This window comes from Chiloscyllium plagiosum, chromosome 22 (genome assembly GCF_004010195.1).
Source record: "Chiloscyllium plagiosum isolate BGI_BamShark_2017 chromosome 22, ASM401019v2, whole genome shotgun sequence".
Lineage (NCBI taxonomy): Eukaryota > Metazoa > Chordata > Chondrichthyes > Orectolobiformes > Hemiscylliidae > Chiloscyllium > Chiloscyllium plagiosum.
Window position 1 is genome coordinate 5820461 of NC_057731.1, and position 17375 is coordinate 5837835.

Below are 17375 nucleotides of genomic sequence, written 5' to 3' on the forward strand. Positions count from 1 at the left end.
CGATGTTGATGCTGTGCGTTGGAGGGTCCCAAGGTGGAAGATGAGGCGTTCTTCCTCCAAATGTTGGGTGGTTGGATGTGGCGGTGGAGGAGGCCCAGCACTTCCTGCATGTCTTTGATGGGGGAGGGGGAGTTGAAGTGGTCGGTCACAGGGCAATGGGGTTATTTAGTGTGTGTGTGCCACAAAGATGTTCTCTGAAACTTTCTGCGAGTTGGTCACGGTAGAGGAGGTGTTTGGATGTGCAGGAAAATGTCTGCCAGATGTGGAAGGATCCTTTCGGGCCTTGGATGGAGGTGAGGAGAGAGGTGTGGGTGCAGGTTTTACACCTGCGGCAAAGGAAGGTGCTGAGAGTGGAGGGGGGTTGCTGGGGGACATGGTCCTAATGAGGGAGCTGCAAAGGGAATGGTCTCTGTGAAATGCTGATAGAGGTGGGGAGGGAAGTATATCTCTGGTGAGGTGTGACTGTTGGTAGTGAAAATGATGGAGGATGATGTTTTGTACCTAGAGATTGGTGGGGTGGAAGGTGAGGTCCTGGGGTTCTATTCTTGTTGCGAATGGAGGGGTGGGGTTCAAAGGTGGAGGTCCTGAAAATGGAGGAGATGTGCTGGAGGGCATTGTTGACCATGTGAGAAGGGAAATTGTGGTCCTTGAAGTAGAAGGCCATCTGAGATGTTCTGGAGTGGAATTGCTTCCTCTGGGAGCAGATTCAGTGGGAATGGAGGAATTGGGAGTAAGGGATAGCGTTTTTACAGAGAGGGGGTGGAAGGAGATGTCATCCAGGTAGCTGTGGGAGTCGGTGGGTTTGACTTAGATGTCTGTGTTGAAGCAGTTGCAGGAAATGGAGACTGAGTGGTGCAGGAACCGCAGGGAGGATCGAAAGGAGAAATTGTTTAGGGTGAGGACCAGTTCAGCCAATCAAATTAGTGTGTTGGTGGACGGATAATAGTTGGGTCGGTGGGAGAAGAAGAAATTGAGGACTTGGAGGCCTTAGACATGGCGGATGGACTTGTACAGGCACAGGATATCCATGGTGAATATGAGGTGTTGGGGGCCGGGGAAACAAAAATCATGGAAGAGTTGGCGGTTGTGGGCGGTGATCTGAATGTATGTGAGGAGATCATGGACCAAGGAGGACAACAAGGTTAAGGTATGAGGAGATAAGTCTGGTTGGGCAGGAGCAGGCCTGCTTCTCAGATGCTGCCTGACCTGCTGTGCTTTTCCAGCGCCACACTTTTTGACTCTGATCTCCAGCATCTGCAATCCTCACTTTCTCCTACAGTGTAGTAACCGCTAATAACCCTAATAAAATTAGTTTTAGCAGAATAATGTGTGACTTTTAATCAGGTACTATTCTTATAGTGTTGTAAATTGAATCAAATATTATTTGTAGTTTTTATTTTGCCAAGTTGTTTCATTCTTTTTGTGATTGGTGATGGATCCAGGGATTAAAGCTTTATGTTGCCCTTGAGACAAAAAATGTATTCCATGAAAATCCTTGGAATTGAGACCCATAATGACAGTTCCTAGTAAAACACATCATCATCCTACTTTCAATTACCTTATAAATGCTAATTCTGTTGACAAAAAAGAGGGTATTATTTTCTGTTGGCATTGGCCATGGCACTGTCAGGTTTCATATTTGCACAGACATTAAAAATAGCATTTTTAGTGACCTGTGCCACACGCAAATAAGTCATATTTTGTCCTGGGATGTCTTACCGTTGTTCTCTTCCCTCCTCTGCTAAAGTTCAGGAATTCTGTAGCAGTTGTTTTATGGCTACTACAACCCCAGTGGTACCAAATTGAAGGAATGTAACTATGTGTGTCTGCATGTTGGTTAATTATAGCTGCAAAGCAGCCAAGCTTGATCTTGTCCTTTGAGAAGTCTCTCTGTTTTTACCCCTAGCCAAATGATCTGCACCAATCAGTAATGCTTGAGCTGAATTTGCCTGAATCAGCAGCGATCTTATCTGTTAAAGTGCCATGCTGTGGAATATGTTCACCCACTGAACTTTTGGCTTTTATTTGCACTACCCCTGCCAACTTCTTTCTGCTGGAGCTATAACTAGACTGCTTGTCCACACTTAAAGGCACTTCTGAAAATGGGAAAAAACAAAGACTGCAGATGCTGGAAACCAGATTCTAGATTAGAGTGGTGCTGGAAAAGCACAGCAGTTCAGGCAGCATCCGAGGAGCAGTAAAATCGACGTTTCGGGCAAAAGCCCTTCATCAGGAGTACAGGCAGAGAGCCTGAAGAGTGGAGAGATAAATGAGAAAATGGAAGAGGTCAATCATGATTGGACATTTGGATATTTTGTTAAATAATTTAAGGAAAAACTTTGGGGTAGCCAAACAGGACAATAATAGTGCCCCTTTCTTTCTCCTATTGTTGGCATTAAGATATTAGTCTCTTCACTGCTGCAGTTGGAGCACAATTTCTGTTCAGTTTTCTTCTATATTGCACATCTTTCAAAATAATTGTATCACCATTGACCAGGAGGTGGGGGAAAGTTGGTAGTAAGCTTGCCAGTTCCTAGAAATTGTACAGGTCTTAGCTTAGTGGTTGCAATCTTGCACCTGATTCAGAAGATTTTGGATTTAAGCTCCATTCCAAAGTTTTGAGCACGCACCTCGGCAGACTGTCCAGCACTGCAATCAGAGGAACTGTCTCTTTGTGAATTAAAAAGAGGTCTGCCCTTCAGGTAGCTGTCACCATTTGAAGGGTGCAGGAGTCCTTCTGATATCTGAATATTATTGTTGTGTGCAAATTGGATGTTGCCTGCATTATTGCAGTAACTCTGCTTCAAAAGCACTTCAGTAGTTGTGGAACACTTTGAGACATTCCAGGAATGTGATTGTAGATCTTCCTCTTTAGACTGGATCTAACATACTATTTTAACCAATTATATGCCTGCAAAAGGCTACCTCGTTTCTTATCGGCAAATTATTGAAATCTATAATTAAGAACAGAGTAACTGAACACTTCAAGAAATTTAAGTTGACTAAAGAGAACCAACGTGAATTTGGGAAGTGTACATGTTTAACAAATCTGATTGAATGTTTTGAGGAAGTAGTAAATGGGAATGTCTATCAATGAAGTTTAATAAGTTTAATAAACTTCCTGAAAGCTTTTAATAAGGTTCTACATCAAGAGACTAAGATAACATGGAAGGCATGGAATTGAAGGCAAGCTATTGACTTAGATAAGGCAGTAGACTATTTTGAATGATGGATACAACCAGGAATTTGAAGTAATGGACTAGAAGTCTTCTGCAAGGATCTGTTTTCATCCTCAACTATGCAGTGTATTAATTATTGTAAAGCACATTACCCAAGCCATATATCCATATATGAAAGAAGACCAGGATTGGTGGCAAGATAACTAGTATAGATAAGAGCATAAAAGTACAATGAGATAGTGACGGATTAATTAGCTGGGCAAAATTGGCAGATGTATTTCTCTGTAGGTATGGATAAGTTCATCAACTTTTCATCAAACCAAGATAGACATAATTATGATTTAAATCTGAAAAGTTAGGCAAATTGGATACACAGTTGGCCTAATGGTAGGAACCAGAGGGTAATAGTGGAAGGATGCTTGTTGACTGGAGACCTGTGACTAGTGGAGTGTCTCAGGTCAGTGTCGGGCCCATTGCTGCTTGTTATCTATATGAATGATTTGAATGAGAGTGTACAAGACATAATTAGTAAGTTTGCAGATGACACTAAAATAGAAGGTATCATGGACAGTGAGGAAGATTATCAGAAATTGCAGCGGGACCTTGATAGCTGGGGAAATGGGTCAAGAAATGGCAAATGGAGTTTATTATAGCTAAGTGTGAGGTCTTGCATTTTGGAAAGTCAAATCAAGGTAGGAGTTTCATGGTGAATAATAGTCTTAAGGTGTGTAGTGGAACAGAGGGACCACGGTGTTCAGTTGCACGGTTCATTGAAAGTGGAGTCCCGGGTAGACAGGCAGTGAAGAAGGCTTTTGGCACATTAGCCTTCAACAGACAGGACGTGAGTATAAAAATTGGGAAGTTGTGTTGCAGTTGTATAGGACGTGATGAGGCCGCACTTGGAATATTGTGTTCAATTTTGGCCATTTTGCTATGGGAAAGATGTTATTAAACTGGAAAGAGTACAGAAGAAATTTACAAAGGTGTTGCCAGGACTCAAGGTCTGGGTTATAGGGAGAGGTTGGACAAACTCGAACTTTCTTTTTTTTTGGAACGTAGTAGACTGAGGGGGGGACTCTAATAGAAGTGTCTAAGGTCATGAGAGGCATGGATAGGGAGAATGCACTCCGTCTTTTTCCCAGGGTTGGGGAATCAAAGGCTAGAGGGCATCAGTTTAAGGTTAGAGGGGAAAGAATAGAAGGGGGGACCCAAGGGTCAGCTTTTTCTAGTACAGAGGTTGGTACGCATGTGGAATGAACTGCCAGTGGCAGTGGTTAAAATGAGTACATTAGCACCATTTACGAGGCATTTGGACAAACATGGATAGGAAGGCTTAAGAAGGATATGGGCCAAGTGCAGGGAAATGGGGTTAGCATAGATGGACATTTTGGTCAGCGTGGGCCAGTTCGGGCCGACAGGCCTGTCTCCATGCTGTAGGACTCTGACTCTATGATCATATTTTGTGTACGTGCTATTCTGGGAAGGCATCTTCAGAAACAGTGTATTGTTTGAGTACAGTGCAGATTATTTACCTACTGCGAATCCTATTTGGAATGTTACCAAGGTGCCAATGGCTACACTATGTAGATAAATTGTATTAAATGTGTTCATATTTCCTCGGATATTGCAAGATAAAGACTGCTTTGATTATGGTGTTTATGATTTTGAATGGAATTGAAATGGTAGACAGAAACCATTTCCATCATTGGGGATGGCTCAGTCAAGAGGACCCAACTTTAAAATCAGACAAGCCATCCAAGAAAGTCCATCTGTGTGCATGGATTGTAGAGATATTCTCCACAGCACCCTCCCCACCCCCAAAAAAGACAAAAATCTGCAAAAGCTAGAGCAAGGAATAATTTTAAATCTGAGGAGGATAATTTTCACTGTCTTCGGGTATAAAAGAAAATTGCAGAAAAATTATATTGAGGCAAATCTGGCATGATGCTTTGAATTAATCATTGTGTAACTGCTATGAGTAATTACTGACCAATTAATTACTTGCCTGTTTTTACTACAAGAACAAAGTTATCACTTAATCTCCTCCAAATCACCCTTGCTTGCAATTGAAAGTAATGAATCGTAGAATCTGTACAGTTGTGAAGCAGGCCATTTGTCCCATCAAGTCCACACTGACCCTCCGAAGAGCATCCTACTCAAACCCACTGCCTTACCCTATCCCTGTAACCCTGTGTTTCTTGTGGCTAATCCACTTAGCTTGCATATCCTTAGACACTGTGTGAGCAATTTGGCATAGCCAATCCAGCTAACCTGCACATCTGTGAACTGTGGGAGGAAGTCAGAGCACCTGGAAGAAACCCACGCAGACGCAGGCAGAATGCGCAAACTCGACACACAGTCACCCGAGGATGGAATCGAACCTGGGTCTCTGCTGCTATGAAGTAACAATGCTAGCCACTTATACCATCTAACTTTGCACCCAATCTTTAATTCATAATTCCTTCCATTGACCATTTGGTACTGGGAGTCGAGCTGAGTAAAGTCTACCCCGATCAAGAGGTATTGGCATTGAAGCTCTTTTTTTAATAGCAAGGGTTTTGCAATTGTCTTTGTCTGTAGTGAAACCAGTAACTGCTTGCCAGTTTACAATTAAGTCTTTGTGGTCTATTTAAAATTTAGTGCTGTGTGTATCATGAGCCAATGGCTTTCATTAAACCACTCAAAGGATTATATAATAAAACTCTGTTGTAGCCCAGATTAATTATTTGATGAACTGTGCATAGTTTCTATTCTGCTTCCAGTCAAGTTCCTTATTTATACCACACACACAACTGTTGTTTGTTTTTTTTTGTACTTTTCAAGGTGAGGTTGTTCGGCACTTTTTCCATTGACTCTGAGTTCATACGACTTTTATACTTGTGATTACCTCCCCACGCTGATGGGAGAGGCAAATGGGCAAAGAAGGTATTTTTTATTCTATGCTTACCAGTATAACTCAGCTACTCCTGATGACCTGTTTTCCCTCGAACTGTAGTTTTGTTTAGGTTTTCTTCTACTTTGGCATCTTAAAACTCACTCTGGTGATGTGATGAATCTAGTTGTTGCCACTGGAATGGAACGAAGCGTTGTCATAGTTGAAGAAATTGTACATGAAGTGCACACTCCACATGCTGCCTCAAACTAGCTGTTAGCTCCCATTACATAAATTATTTGAAATTACAATAACATCAAGCTTAATTGATCAATTCATATAATACTTAATGACTTTCATAATGGAGGAAATAGTTTTAATGGGTCATTTTTGGAAGTTATTTGAATTTCAGCACTTCTGACTGCCTCTTGTCAGTTGCCTCTTGTACATATGCATTAAGGAAGTACTTTGCCACCTTTTTTAAGTGTTGCATTTACCATGTTTAAATTTAGCATTGCACATGCATCTGAAATATACTCAAAAGTAGCAACAAATACCAACTGTGGTAGACAGCAGACCAACTGGATGTGAGAAAATAGATGAATTTCCAACAAAAACATTACAAAAGTATCAGTAACAAACTGACAAAACTTCCCTGTTCTTTAAAAAAGAGAATCTAGGAAATATCTAATTTTCTTGAAATCTTTGGCTGTCTTGTTTCTCAATTAAAGATTTACTATTTTAATATAATGAGGATGTAAAAATGAGAAGTTAGAAAATGACTTAAAATGCCCTTTCTGTTCTTTTAAATGCTTCTTTTCATTTTATTTCAGGGGCCTATTCACATTTTCAATTTATAGTTATTTTAGTTTGCTAAAACAATTCGCCTCAGTTGAAAAGAAGCAAGCTACTGCTCTCAACATGCAGTTGTGTTTAAGACATCTTGTTTTATTTTTAAGCAGGACTCTATCAGTAAGACTAGCATTTCCAAGCATGGTAAATTTCTAGTTTTTAATCCACCTCTCATCACTTCCCACATCTGTTTCAAAGGAATGCAATATTACTGCTAATACAAAGAAAAATACAAATCATAATTTTGGAACTTTTGAAAGAAAAAGTAAATTTGGTTTCTTTAGTACAAAAGTATCAGCATGTTGAGAAACATGAGCATTATGAAAGTAAGTTTTTTGATAGAAAAGAATGAACGTTCATTCATACAATTCTCACTTCCTTGGTTACAATGAATTATCAACAGTACGGAAGTGGTTATTTTCAGGCTCTTCCTCCTCTTCGTATGTCTGCAAGTATCAAGTTAGCTTCAACATGTATGTTAGTACTTGTAAGCGACACCACTGCACTGCTTCTGTGGTGTCACACTGTTTCTGATGCCGAGTCATTTGATGTGGCTTAACCTCCTTCTGCTAAACCTTGGGAAGATTGAAACCATTGTCTTTGCTATTACAGGCTCAATTATCATATTTGCCCATCAATGAAGGTTTAATTAGAAGTGAGCTAAGTTCAACTCCCAATACAATCACTGAGACAGCCTTCTTTCATTTCCGTCATACCCACCTCTGCCCTATCTCAGGAATTCTGCTGTTGAAACACTTAGATTGAAGAAAATATGGCAAATGAATAACTTTATTCATGAGTTTCAGATGTTGCTGCTGAAATCAAAATTTATTGCCTATCCCTAAATAACCTATAGAAAGTAGCAGTGAGTTGTCTCATTGAACTTCTGCAGTCCATGTGATATTGGGTACATAGAATATTGTAATTGAGGGAGTTTTAGCATTTTGACTCAGTGACACTGAAGGAATGACAGTATAGTTTCAAGTCAGGACTTATGTGCGGCATAGAGGGGAACATCCGTGAAGTGGTGATCTCGTTCATCTGCTTTCCTTGGCCTTCTAAGTCGTATAGATCAATAATTTGGAAGGTGCTGTTGCAGGAGCCTTGGTAAGTCACAGCAGGACACTTTCTGCATAGCGGCATCAGTAATGGAGGAGTGAATATTGAACGTATTAAATGGGATCCAATCAAGTTGATTTAGAGTCATAGAGATGTACAGTATGGAAACAGACCCTTCGGTCCAACTTGTCCATGCCGATCAGATATCCCAACCCAATCTAGTCCCATCTGCCAGCACCTGGCCCATATCCCTCCAAACCCTTCCTATTCATAAACCCATCCAAATGCCTCTTAAATGTTGCAATTGTACCAGCCTCCACCACTTCCTCTGGCAGCTCATTCCATACACATACCACCCACTGTGTGAAAAAGTTGCCCCTGAGGTCTCTTCTATATCTTTCCCCTCTTACCCTAAACCTATGCCCTCTAGCTCTGGACTCTCCCGACACCAGGAAAAATACTTTATCAATTTAACCTATCCATGCCCCTCATAATTTTGTAAGCCTTTATAAGGTCACCCCTCAGCCTCCGTCGCTCCAGGGAAAACAGCCCCAGCTTGTTCAGCTTCTTCCTGTTGCTCAAATCCTCCTACCCTGGCAACATCTTTATAAATCTTTTCTGAACCCTTTCACGTTTCACAACATTTTTCAGATAGGAAGGAGACCAGAATTGCACACAATATTCCAAAAGTGGCCGAACCAGTGTCCTGTGCAGCTGCAACGTGACCTCCCAACTCCTGTACTCAATACTCTGACCAATAAAAGAAAGCATACCAAACGCCGCCTTCACTATCCTATCTACCTGCGACTCCACTTTCAAGGAGCTATGAACCTGCACTGCAAGGTCTCTTTGTTCAGCAACACTCCCTATACCTTACAGTTAAGTGTTTAGGTCCTGCTAAGATTTGCTTTCCCAAAATGCAGAACCTCGCATTTATCTGAATTAAACTCCATCCGCCACTTCTCAGCCCATTGGCCCAACTGGTCAAGATCCTGTTGTAATCTGAGGTAACCCTCTTTGCTGTCCACTACATCTCCAATTTTGGTGTCATCTGCAAACTTACTAACTGTACCTCTTATGCTCACATCCAAATCATTTATGTAAATGACAAAACAATCGAGGACCCAGCACCGATCCTTGTGGCACTCCACTGGTTACAGGCCTCCAGTCTGAAAAACAACCCTCCACCACCACCACCACCACTACCTTCTACCTTCGAGCCAGTTCTGTATCCAAATGGCTAGTTCTCCCTGTATTCCATGAGATCTAACCTTGCTAACCAGTCTCCCGTGGGGAACCTTGTTAACCAGTCTCCCGTGGGGAACCTTGTTAACCAGTCTCCCGTGGGGAACCTTGTTCACCTCTATTCCTCTGCCCTCATCAATCCTCTTTGTTACTTCTTCAAAAAACTCAATCAAGTTTGTGAGACATGATTTCCCATGCACAAAGCCATGTTGACTATCCTTAATCAGGCTTTTCCTTTCTAAATACATGTAAATCCTGTCCCTCGGGATTCCCTCCAGCAACTTGCCCATTACTAACATCAGGCTCACCGATCTATAGTTTGCTGGCTTATCCTTACCACCCTTCTTAAACAGTGACATCACATTAGCCAATCTCCAGTCTTCCGGCACCTCACCTGTGACTATCGGTGATACAAATATCTCAGCAAGAGGCTCAGCAATCACTTTTCTGGCTTCCCACAAAGTTCTAGGGTACATCTGACCAGGTCGTGGGGATTTATCTACCTTTATGCGTTTCAAGACATCCAGCACTTCCTCCGCTGTAATATGGACATGTTGCAAGGTGTCACCATCTATTTCCCTACAGTCTGTCTTCCATATCCTTTTCCACAGTAAATACTGATGCAAAATACTCGTTTAGTATCTGTCCAATTTTCTGCAGCTCCACACAAAGGCTGCCTTGCTGGTCTTTGAGCGGCCCTATTCTCTGTCTAGTTACTCTTTTGTCCTTAATGTATTTGTAAAACCCTTTGGATTCTCCTTAATTCTATTTGCCGAAGCTACCTCATGTTCCCTTTTTTTGCCCTCCTGATTTCCCTCTTCAGTATATTCCTACTGCCTTTATACTCTTCTAAGGATTCACTCGATCTATCCTGTCTATACCTGACATATGCTTCCTCCTTTTTCTTAACCAAACCCTCAATTTCTTTAGTCATCCAGCATTTCATATATCTACCAGCCTTTCCTTTCACCCTAACAGGAATATACTTTCTCTGGATTCTCATTTTCCAGCTGTCCCTTTACCTGCGAATATCTGCCCCCAATCAGCTTTTGAAAGTTCTTGCCTCATACCGTCAAAATTGGCCTTTCTCCAATTTAGAACTTCAACTTTTAGATCTGGTCTATCCTTTTCTATCACTATTTTAAAATTAATAGAATTATGGTCACTGGCCCCAAAGTGCTCCCCCACTGACACCTCAGTCACCTGCCCTGCCTTATTTCCCAAGAGTAGGTCAAGTTTTGCCCCTTCTTTAGTAGGTACATCCACATACTGAATCAGAAAATTTTCTTATACACACTAAACAAATTCCTCTCCATCTAAACCCTTAACTGATTTCTTTGTCTTGGATGGAACCAAGCTTCTTGAGTGACATTAGAGCTGCACTCATCCAGGCAAATGGAGGGTGTTCAATAGCACTTGTAACTTGTGCCTACTTCTTACCTTATGATGAAGGGAAGCTCATCAAAGAAGCAGCTGAAGATGATTGGGCCTTGGACCCTACCCTTCAGAGTCCAGTGATGTCCTGTATCTGAAGTGCTTGACCTACCACAACCAAAAATCTTCAATTAGACTTGGTATGGTTCCAACCATCAGTTTTTTTTTCCCCTTATTCCCAGTGACTCCGGTTTTATTCAGTGCTCTTTTTGCCACATTTGGTCAAATGCTACTTTGATATTAAGCGCAGTCAACATCATTTGCTCATATCTGCAGATGAAACCAATGCATGGCTCTCATTGCTGTAATGATCTAATAAGATCTTCCCACTCTGTTCTTTCACAAGCATCAGCTCATCAAAAACAAAATCACACTTATCCATTGCCTCCAATTGTCTATGCATCCTGACTAACATTGATTTTAATTCCACTAATGTCTTGAGTTTAATGATCTAACCTTTGTCTTTAAATCACTTAAACATAGTGCCGTTCCTACATCTGTAACCTCTTCTCCCTCAAACTCCGTTCTCATGCATTTTGCCTCTTGTGGATTCTTTCTTTTCTTAGACTCTCAGTTGTGGTGTGCCTTCAGCTGCGCAAGTCACTTTCTCGAGCATTCCCATTTCATACTCCCATTGCCTTTTTCTAGGTCATCTAAATGTTGGTCATTTTGATAAGATCTCTTTCTTTTACTTAGCATCTGTTTTTCAACAAAGCCTCTTTTGAGATGTTTTCTATCTTAAGGTGTCAAATTATTGATGAGAATTAAACAGGTGATACAACGGCCTTTTTACAAGAGACACCAATGGTTAGAGGTTTTTTTGTCTTGTATAATGTTGCAAAAAATAACATTTAATATAGTAGCAACATGGTTACTGGTAGCCACTAACCAGGTGCTACCAACAAGTCACACACATTCTGTTCATCATGCCATTGATTCATGCGATATGTCAATGTCTGTGCTTTGTGATGTTAGATATATAGTGTCTGTCGAGGTAAAAACAATGACTGCAGATGCTGGAAACCAGATTCTGGATTAGTGTTGCTGGAAGAGCACAGCAGTTCAGGCAGCGTCCAAGGAGCAGCGAAATCGACGTTTCGGGCAAAAGCCCGATGAAGGTCCTGATGGTACAACTATAGTGTCTGTCGCCAATACGGACATATCATAGCAAACATCATGTCCTTTCAGCTGTTTCAAACCAACCCATGCTTGCAAAACTCAAAACACAAGTTCCAACATGAAAATCTGATTCTTATTATATCAACTCTTTATTGGCCAACATTTTCTAAATAATCCTGAATGTGTTCAGTTGGCTCGCAGTTTGACCCATTTGTGTGTATTGGAAGCTTAATGTATTAATTCATGTGAAAGAAGGTATATGTATGTTGCAGCTGTTTTAACCGATTGAAACAAGTGAAAGCCATTACCTAATTCATTCCTTGGGACAGTGTCTTTACCAATTACAGCCAACATGTCTGATTTAAATTTGAACAAAGTTAACTATTAGTCATCAGGTAACTGGTACATCTAATTGACTGTTACCTCTGTCAATTAGAATCTACTTGCAATCTAGTCAACACTTTTCTCAAACCGTATAAAAGGAACAAAAAATAAAAAAATGTTTTCTCTTTACTTTGGTGTTTCTTGTAAATTGTCTCTTGTAAATGAAGTCTTCACCTGACAAAGGAGCAGTGCTGTGAAAGCTTGTGATTTTAGATAAACCTGTTGAACTATAACCTAGTTTCATGTGGCTTCTGACCAAGATAATATTGTGTGTGTTCTGTGATGAAACCTATCTATCATTATAAGCTCTACTACCTATGGTTAGCTATCTAATTTTCCTGGATGATCTGTTACAACAACAAAAAAAATTAGGGTGTCTTTGTTTTCTGCCCAAAACAGATGGAATTATTGCTAATGCCAGGCTTGAGTTATTTTGAATCTTGGCTTCCCATTAAGCTGCCTGTATGCAGCTGCAAATGGATGGTAGTGAGAAGGTGGGGATTGGGGCAGCTCTTGTGCTGATCTGGCTAGGATGCTAGGGCTGAGCATGGAGATGGAGAAAATCCTGGTCTAAACTGAATCAGCATTGAACTGGATATTTTTGGAGTGTCTCTAGATGCACTGGAGTCCATCGGAAAAACAAACTAAACTTGATGACTTTTTTTAGAACCTAAATTAGATCACATTTGCTGAGTTCTGGTTGATTTGCTGAACGAAGTAGCATTTGTTCGAGCAAGTAATTCACTGGTTCATTGTTTTAGCTGCTTAGCTCTTGGTACAACTATGTGGAAAATGCACTTTTGTATGTTAATGTTGCTAAAGGCTTCCTTTTAATAAGTATAGTACCCCAAATTACATGCTTAAGAAGTAGTTTTCTTCACCGTTGGATTTTGGGCTTTGAGCCCTAAAGAAGGGTTATACCTGAAACATTGACTTCTCCACCTCCTGATGTTGCTTGGCTTGCTGTGTTCTTCCAGCTTCCTGTTTGTTTACATTGGGCATCATAGCTGAGATGTTTCTCAACCCCAATACATTAGGTGCCCAGACATTTTCCAAGTAAACAAAATGATGACTGATAGTTGTAATTGCCCCCATTCACCGTATAGTCATGATTAAAGTTATAACTACTTGCCGTTGACTTGGTAGCAGATTTGGACTTTTGTGAGCCTTTTACATGAGCGTTTTTGAAGTTTAGACCAGCTTGACGAAGTTTCCAATTTTCAACTGTTTCTGTTTCCAACACAAAATCAGACTGAATAATAGACTGATATAAACACAGGCTACAGGTTTTGGTCAGCAGAATCTAGCCAATTCCACTTCCAGAATGACAAGTAATCCAGTCTAGTTAAACAATAGTGGTGTGTTTGTGTATGATAGGCTTGTTTTTATAAAGACTAAAGATATGGCAGGATTTGGCTTGAATGCACTGAAAAATACCAGTGTTGCAAATTTGCCTATGGTTTAGTACAAACCACAGTATAAATGGAGCAAAGTTAGAACCTAAATTAGATCATATTTGCTGAGTTCTGGTTGTTTTGCTGAACGAAGTAGCATTTGTTCGAGCAAGTATGTAAGAGCTGTGTATTCTTTTGTTTGTTCCAATGTAGTTTACTGTAAATGGACACTGCTATGGATTATGAAAGGCCAAATGTTGAAACTATCAAGTGTGTTGTTGTTGGAGACAATGCTGTGGGAAAGACACGACTCATCTGTGCAAGAGCATGCAATACCACCTTAACACAGTACCAGTTGCTGTCCACTCACGTTCCTACTGTCTGGGCGATTGACCAGTATCGTGTTTGTCAAGAGGTAAGAATTTCTTTTACAAAAGTGTGACTTAACTCTGTACAAATATTAAATGTACATGATACACAAAGTCAAAGATTATGCTTTGAATGTACTCTAACATTATTTGGTTTTTTCTTTGTCCCGAGATTTCTCTCAAGATTGCCATTCAAAAAACAAGTATTTTATTGAACGGTGTATTTCTTTCTTTCTTTCTTTCTTTTTAAACATGGTTCTTAGTAGTTTTAGATACAATGGTAGAAGCTGTAGGCTTGCAAATCTAATAAAACAGTTGTAAAATTGTATTGTGTATAGGTCACTTTGAATTGAACAAGTTCAGGTTTGGATACAAATGGAGAAACTGGGAATAAACTATTGCTCTTCAACTTATTAAAGATTTGAATATTTTAAATTTAATAAGATGCAAGAGGCCAGCAAGCATGTTTGTTATTGTAACTGAATGAACAATTTGAAAAAAAATTACACAGCAATCTGACTAATGCCTTTAGAGCTATCTTGAGATTCTCAATATAAGCACCCTTTTGATCCAATATTTGGAACTGTTGGTTGTACTGCTATTAAGAGATATACAAACTGGAGTAAACAAACTTCATTTTAACTCAAGGGAAAGAATTCTGCTCTCTTTGTATTAGGTGTTACTGAGCATTGTAATTGTGTTCCTTGTTTTTTTTAGTGTCATGTTGGGAATATACTTGAATTACTCTCTCTCAGATTAACATTAATGTAATACTCCAAAGTTTGTTGACTTTGCTGTCATTGAATTTAAAATATTTTCAATTTATTGCATTAAATGTTGATTTTGTTTAGGTGCTTGAACGTTCCCGAGATGTTGTAGATGAAGTAAGCATATCTCTCAGGCTGTGGGATACATTTGGTGACCACCATAAGGACAGGCGTTTTGCATATGGCAGGTAAAATAAAAGTGGAAGAAATACACCACATACAAATTGTGTGTGTGTGTGTGTTTAAGTTTAATAAACTTCTCAAGGGAATACAGACATTTTACAAAAGATACTGGGGTTCTGTTTTGAGCAACAACTTTTAAATAAAGTATTTCATAATTAAAATATAAAGTTGGCAATCAGGTAATAGTTTGTAGAATGAAAAGACCTAACGATCAAACTTCTTAAAATTTGAGTAACGTGTGAATTACCTTTTAATGTAGTTTCTTCCTGTCAAAAAATGTTTTTGACTGCTTTTAGAGTATATTACCCATCATGTGATTGCTTACTAGCTGTTATTTCCATTCCATTCTTGCTTACCATTGCTGTCTAACATTTAACTTTAAAGTTTCAATTTTTTTGTAGGATTATGGTGCATGGATAGAAGGCAGAAGAATAATTCTATAATATATCCTCTCTTCCCTAATCCCCCACCTTAAAAATTACACAGCTGCCCTGGAAAAGTTGGAGTGAGATGCCAGAGGAAGTGATGGATTTAAAAGGCATTCAGATGGGTACTTGAAGGGTTTAGGGGGATCTGGGCCAAATGCTGGCAAATCAGACTAGGTCAGATTGGGATATCTGGTCGGCGTGGACAAATTGGACTGAAGGGTTTGTTTCTGTACTATAAGGAGCAGACACAGATAGGATAGTACAGAAGTAAAAGTTGTTCTCTTCCAAAATCAAAGTATCATTTCCTTGAATGTGTCTAAATTTCTGCCAGTTCTCGAAACATCATGATGCATCTGACATTAAAACAAAACAAATGCATGGTAAGTTAGTCAGCCTCTGAACATAGAAAAGAGCTTATTATTTAGAGAAGAAACTTTATCAGAGTTAAGTAAGTTAGTTAAGCCCTTTACTAAGAATTGAATGTATTGAGTGATAGGCAAATTTTGTAACCACATGTATCTATCAGAAGATTTTTTCTTCCTTTCAAAAAAAAGGAGGCTTGAGATAGATGTAAAACTGCTTAATATGGGAATATTACCCAGTGGAGCTGTGAAAAGGAGCAGCTGCAGCAAAGATCAAAGTGGAATGCAAACTGTCAGGAAATTGAGAGTGTACTTGGGTCTGAGGTTGCAATGGCCAATTTGTCAAACCAGAAGGCTGCCAAGAAGCAAAAAGGAAGATAATTTATTTTATGTTGAAGAGACTCATCCATTGGCTGCACTGATTAGAATTTTCAGCCAATGATATTGTTCATGACTTTTGAACCAAATTACTTTTTTTTGGAGGAGAACAATGAGCTTTACCTCTGTACTTCTGACCAAATGATGGGCCATGTACACCCAAAGTTTCAGTTTGCTGCGTGCCTGTAAAGTTTCCTGTTACCAATCCGATTTGTAAAATTTCTCTTGGAGTTCGGGAAGGTGTCAAATTGGTCCAATCTGTGTGATTGCGATTGAATGTTGAAGTAAGAATAAGGAATGGCGGATTTGGAAGAAGAAAACTAAATGCGTAAACGCGATTTATTTATAGAACCAAATAGAGGCTGAAATACTCAGCAGGTCAGATGGCACCTGTGTGAGACAACAAAGTCAAGGTTTCAAGACAAATTGTCTAAAAGTTATTTGTTTGTCCTTTACAAGCTGAAATAATCGTGACCCTCAGAGTTTGTTAATAATAAATACTAAATTGAATGTAATAAATTAGATCGTTTGGCCTGATCAAACTTTCAATACGAGCATGGCTGATTTAGTTTGTGCTTTGAATTCTACATATCAACCTACCCCTGTAATTTCTTGATTTCCCCCTGCTTAACAAACATTGTCAATGATCCCTCCCACCTCCACAGCCTTCTGAGACAGATATCCAAAGTGTCTCAACTATCTGAAAGAAAAGAAAATCTCATCGTCTCTGACTTTTAATTTTTAATTCTAAAACAGTAATTCTGGTTCTGAACTTAGCCACAAGCCAAAACATCATTTACACATACATCTTGTCAATCTTGAGGATGTTATACACTTTATTCAAATCTCCAATCCCTCTCCATCTTCTAAACTCTCGTGGGAATAAGTCAGCCTATCCAGCCCATCCAACCTATCCTTATAAGACAAACCATTCATTTTATGTATCATAATAAACTTTCCTCCAATGCATTTATATCCTTCTGTAAATAAATATTTGAGATGTGTCTGTCCAATTTCCAGTATAACTGAAGCACAACATAGTCATAGAATTGTACAGCACAGAAATGGACCCTTTGATCCAACTTGTCCATGCTGTCCAGGTATCCTAACCTAATCTAATCCCATTTGCCAGCACTTGGACCATATCCCTCTAAACCCTTCCTGTTCATGAACCCATCCAAATTCCTATTAAATGTTGCAATTGTACCACCCTCCATCACTTCCTCGGCAGCTCTTTCCATAGATGCATCACCCTCTGTGTAGAAAAAGTTGCCCCTAGGTCCCTTTTTTAAATGTTTCTGTCTCACTCTAAACCTATGCCCTCTAGTTCTGGATTCCCTCACCCAAGGGA

At 39.7% G+C, this 17375-nt stretch overlaps 1 protein-coding gene across 5 annotated transcripts in view; it reads left to right on the top strand.

The window, feature by feature from the left end:
- Positions 1 to 17375, top strand: part of rhobtb1 (Rho related BTB domain containing 1) — an 86782-nt gene that overhangs the window by 20239 nt on the left and 49168 nt on the right. For 4 of the 5 annotated variants that reach the window (XR_006314887.1, XM_043712319.1, XM_043712320.1 and 1 more), the window contains exons 2-3: positions 13752 to 13953; positions 14758 to 14861. Coding sequence is in view for 3 of the 5 variants with exons in the window: in XM_043712319.1 (XP_043568254.1) it covers positions 13762 to 13953; positions 14758 to 14861 (296 nt within the window). In the remaining 2 variants the exon portion in view is untranslated. Of the gene's footprint in view, positions 1 to 13751; positions 13954 to 14757; positions 14862 to 17375 lie in introns of those variants that run through there. The other variant, XM_043712322.1, reaches the window with a different exon arrangement.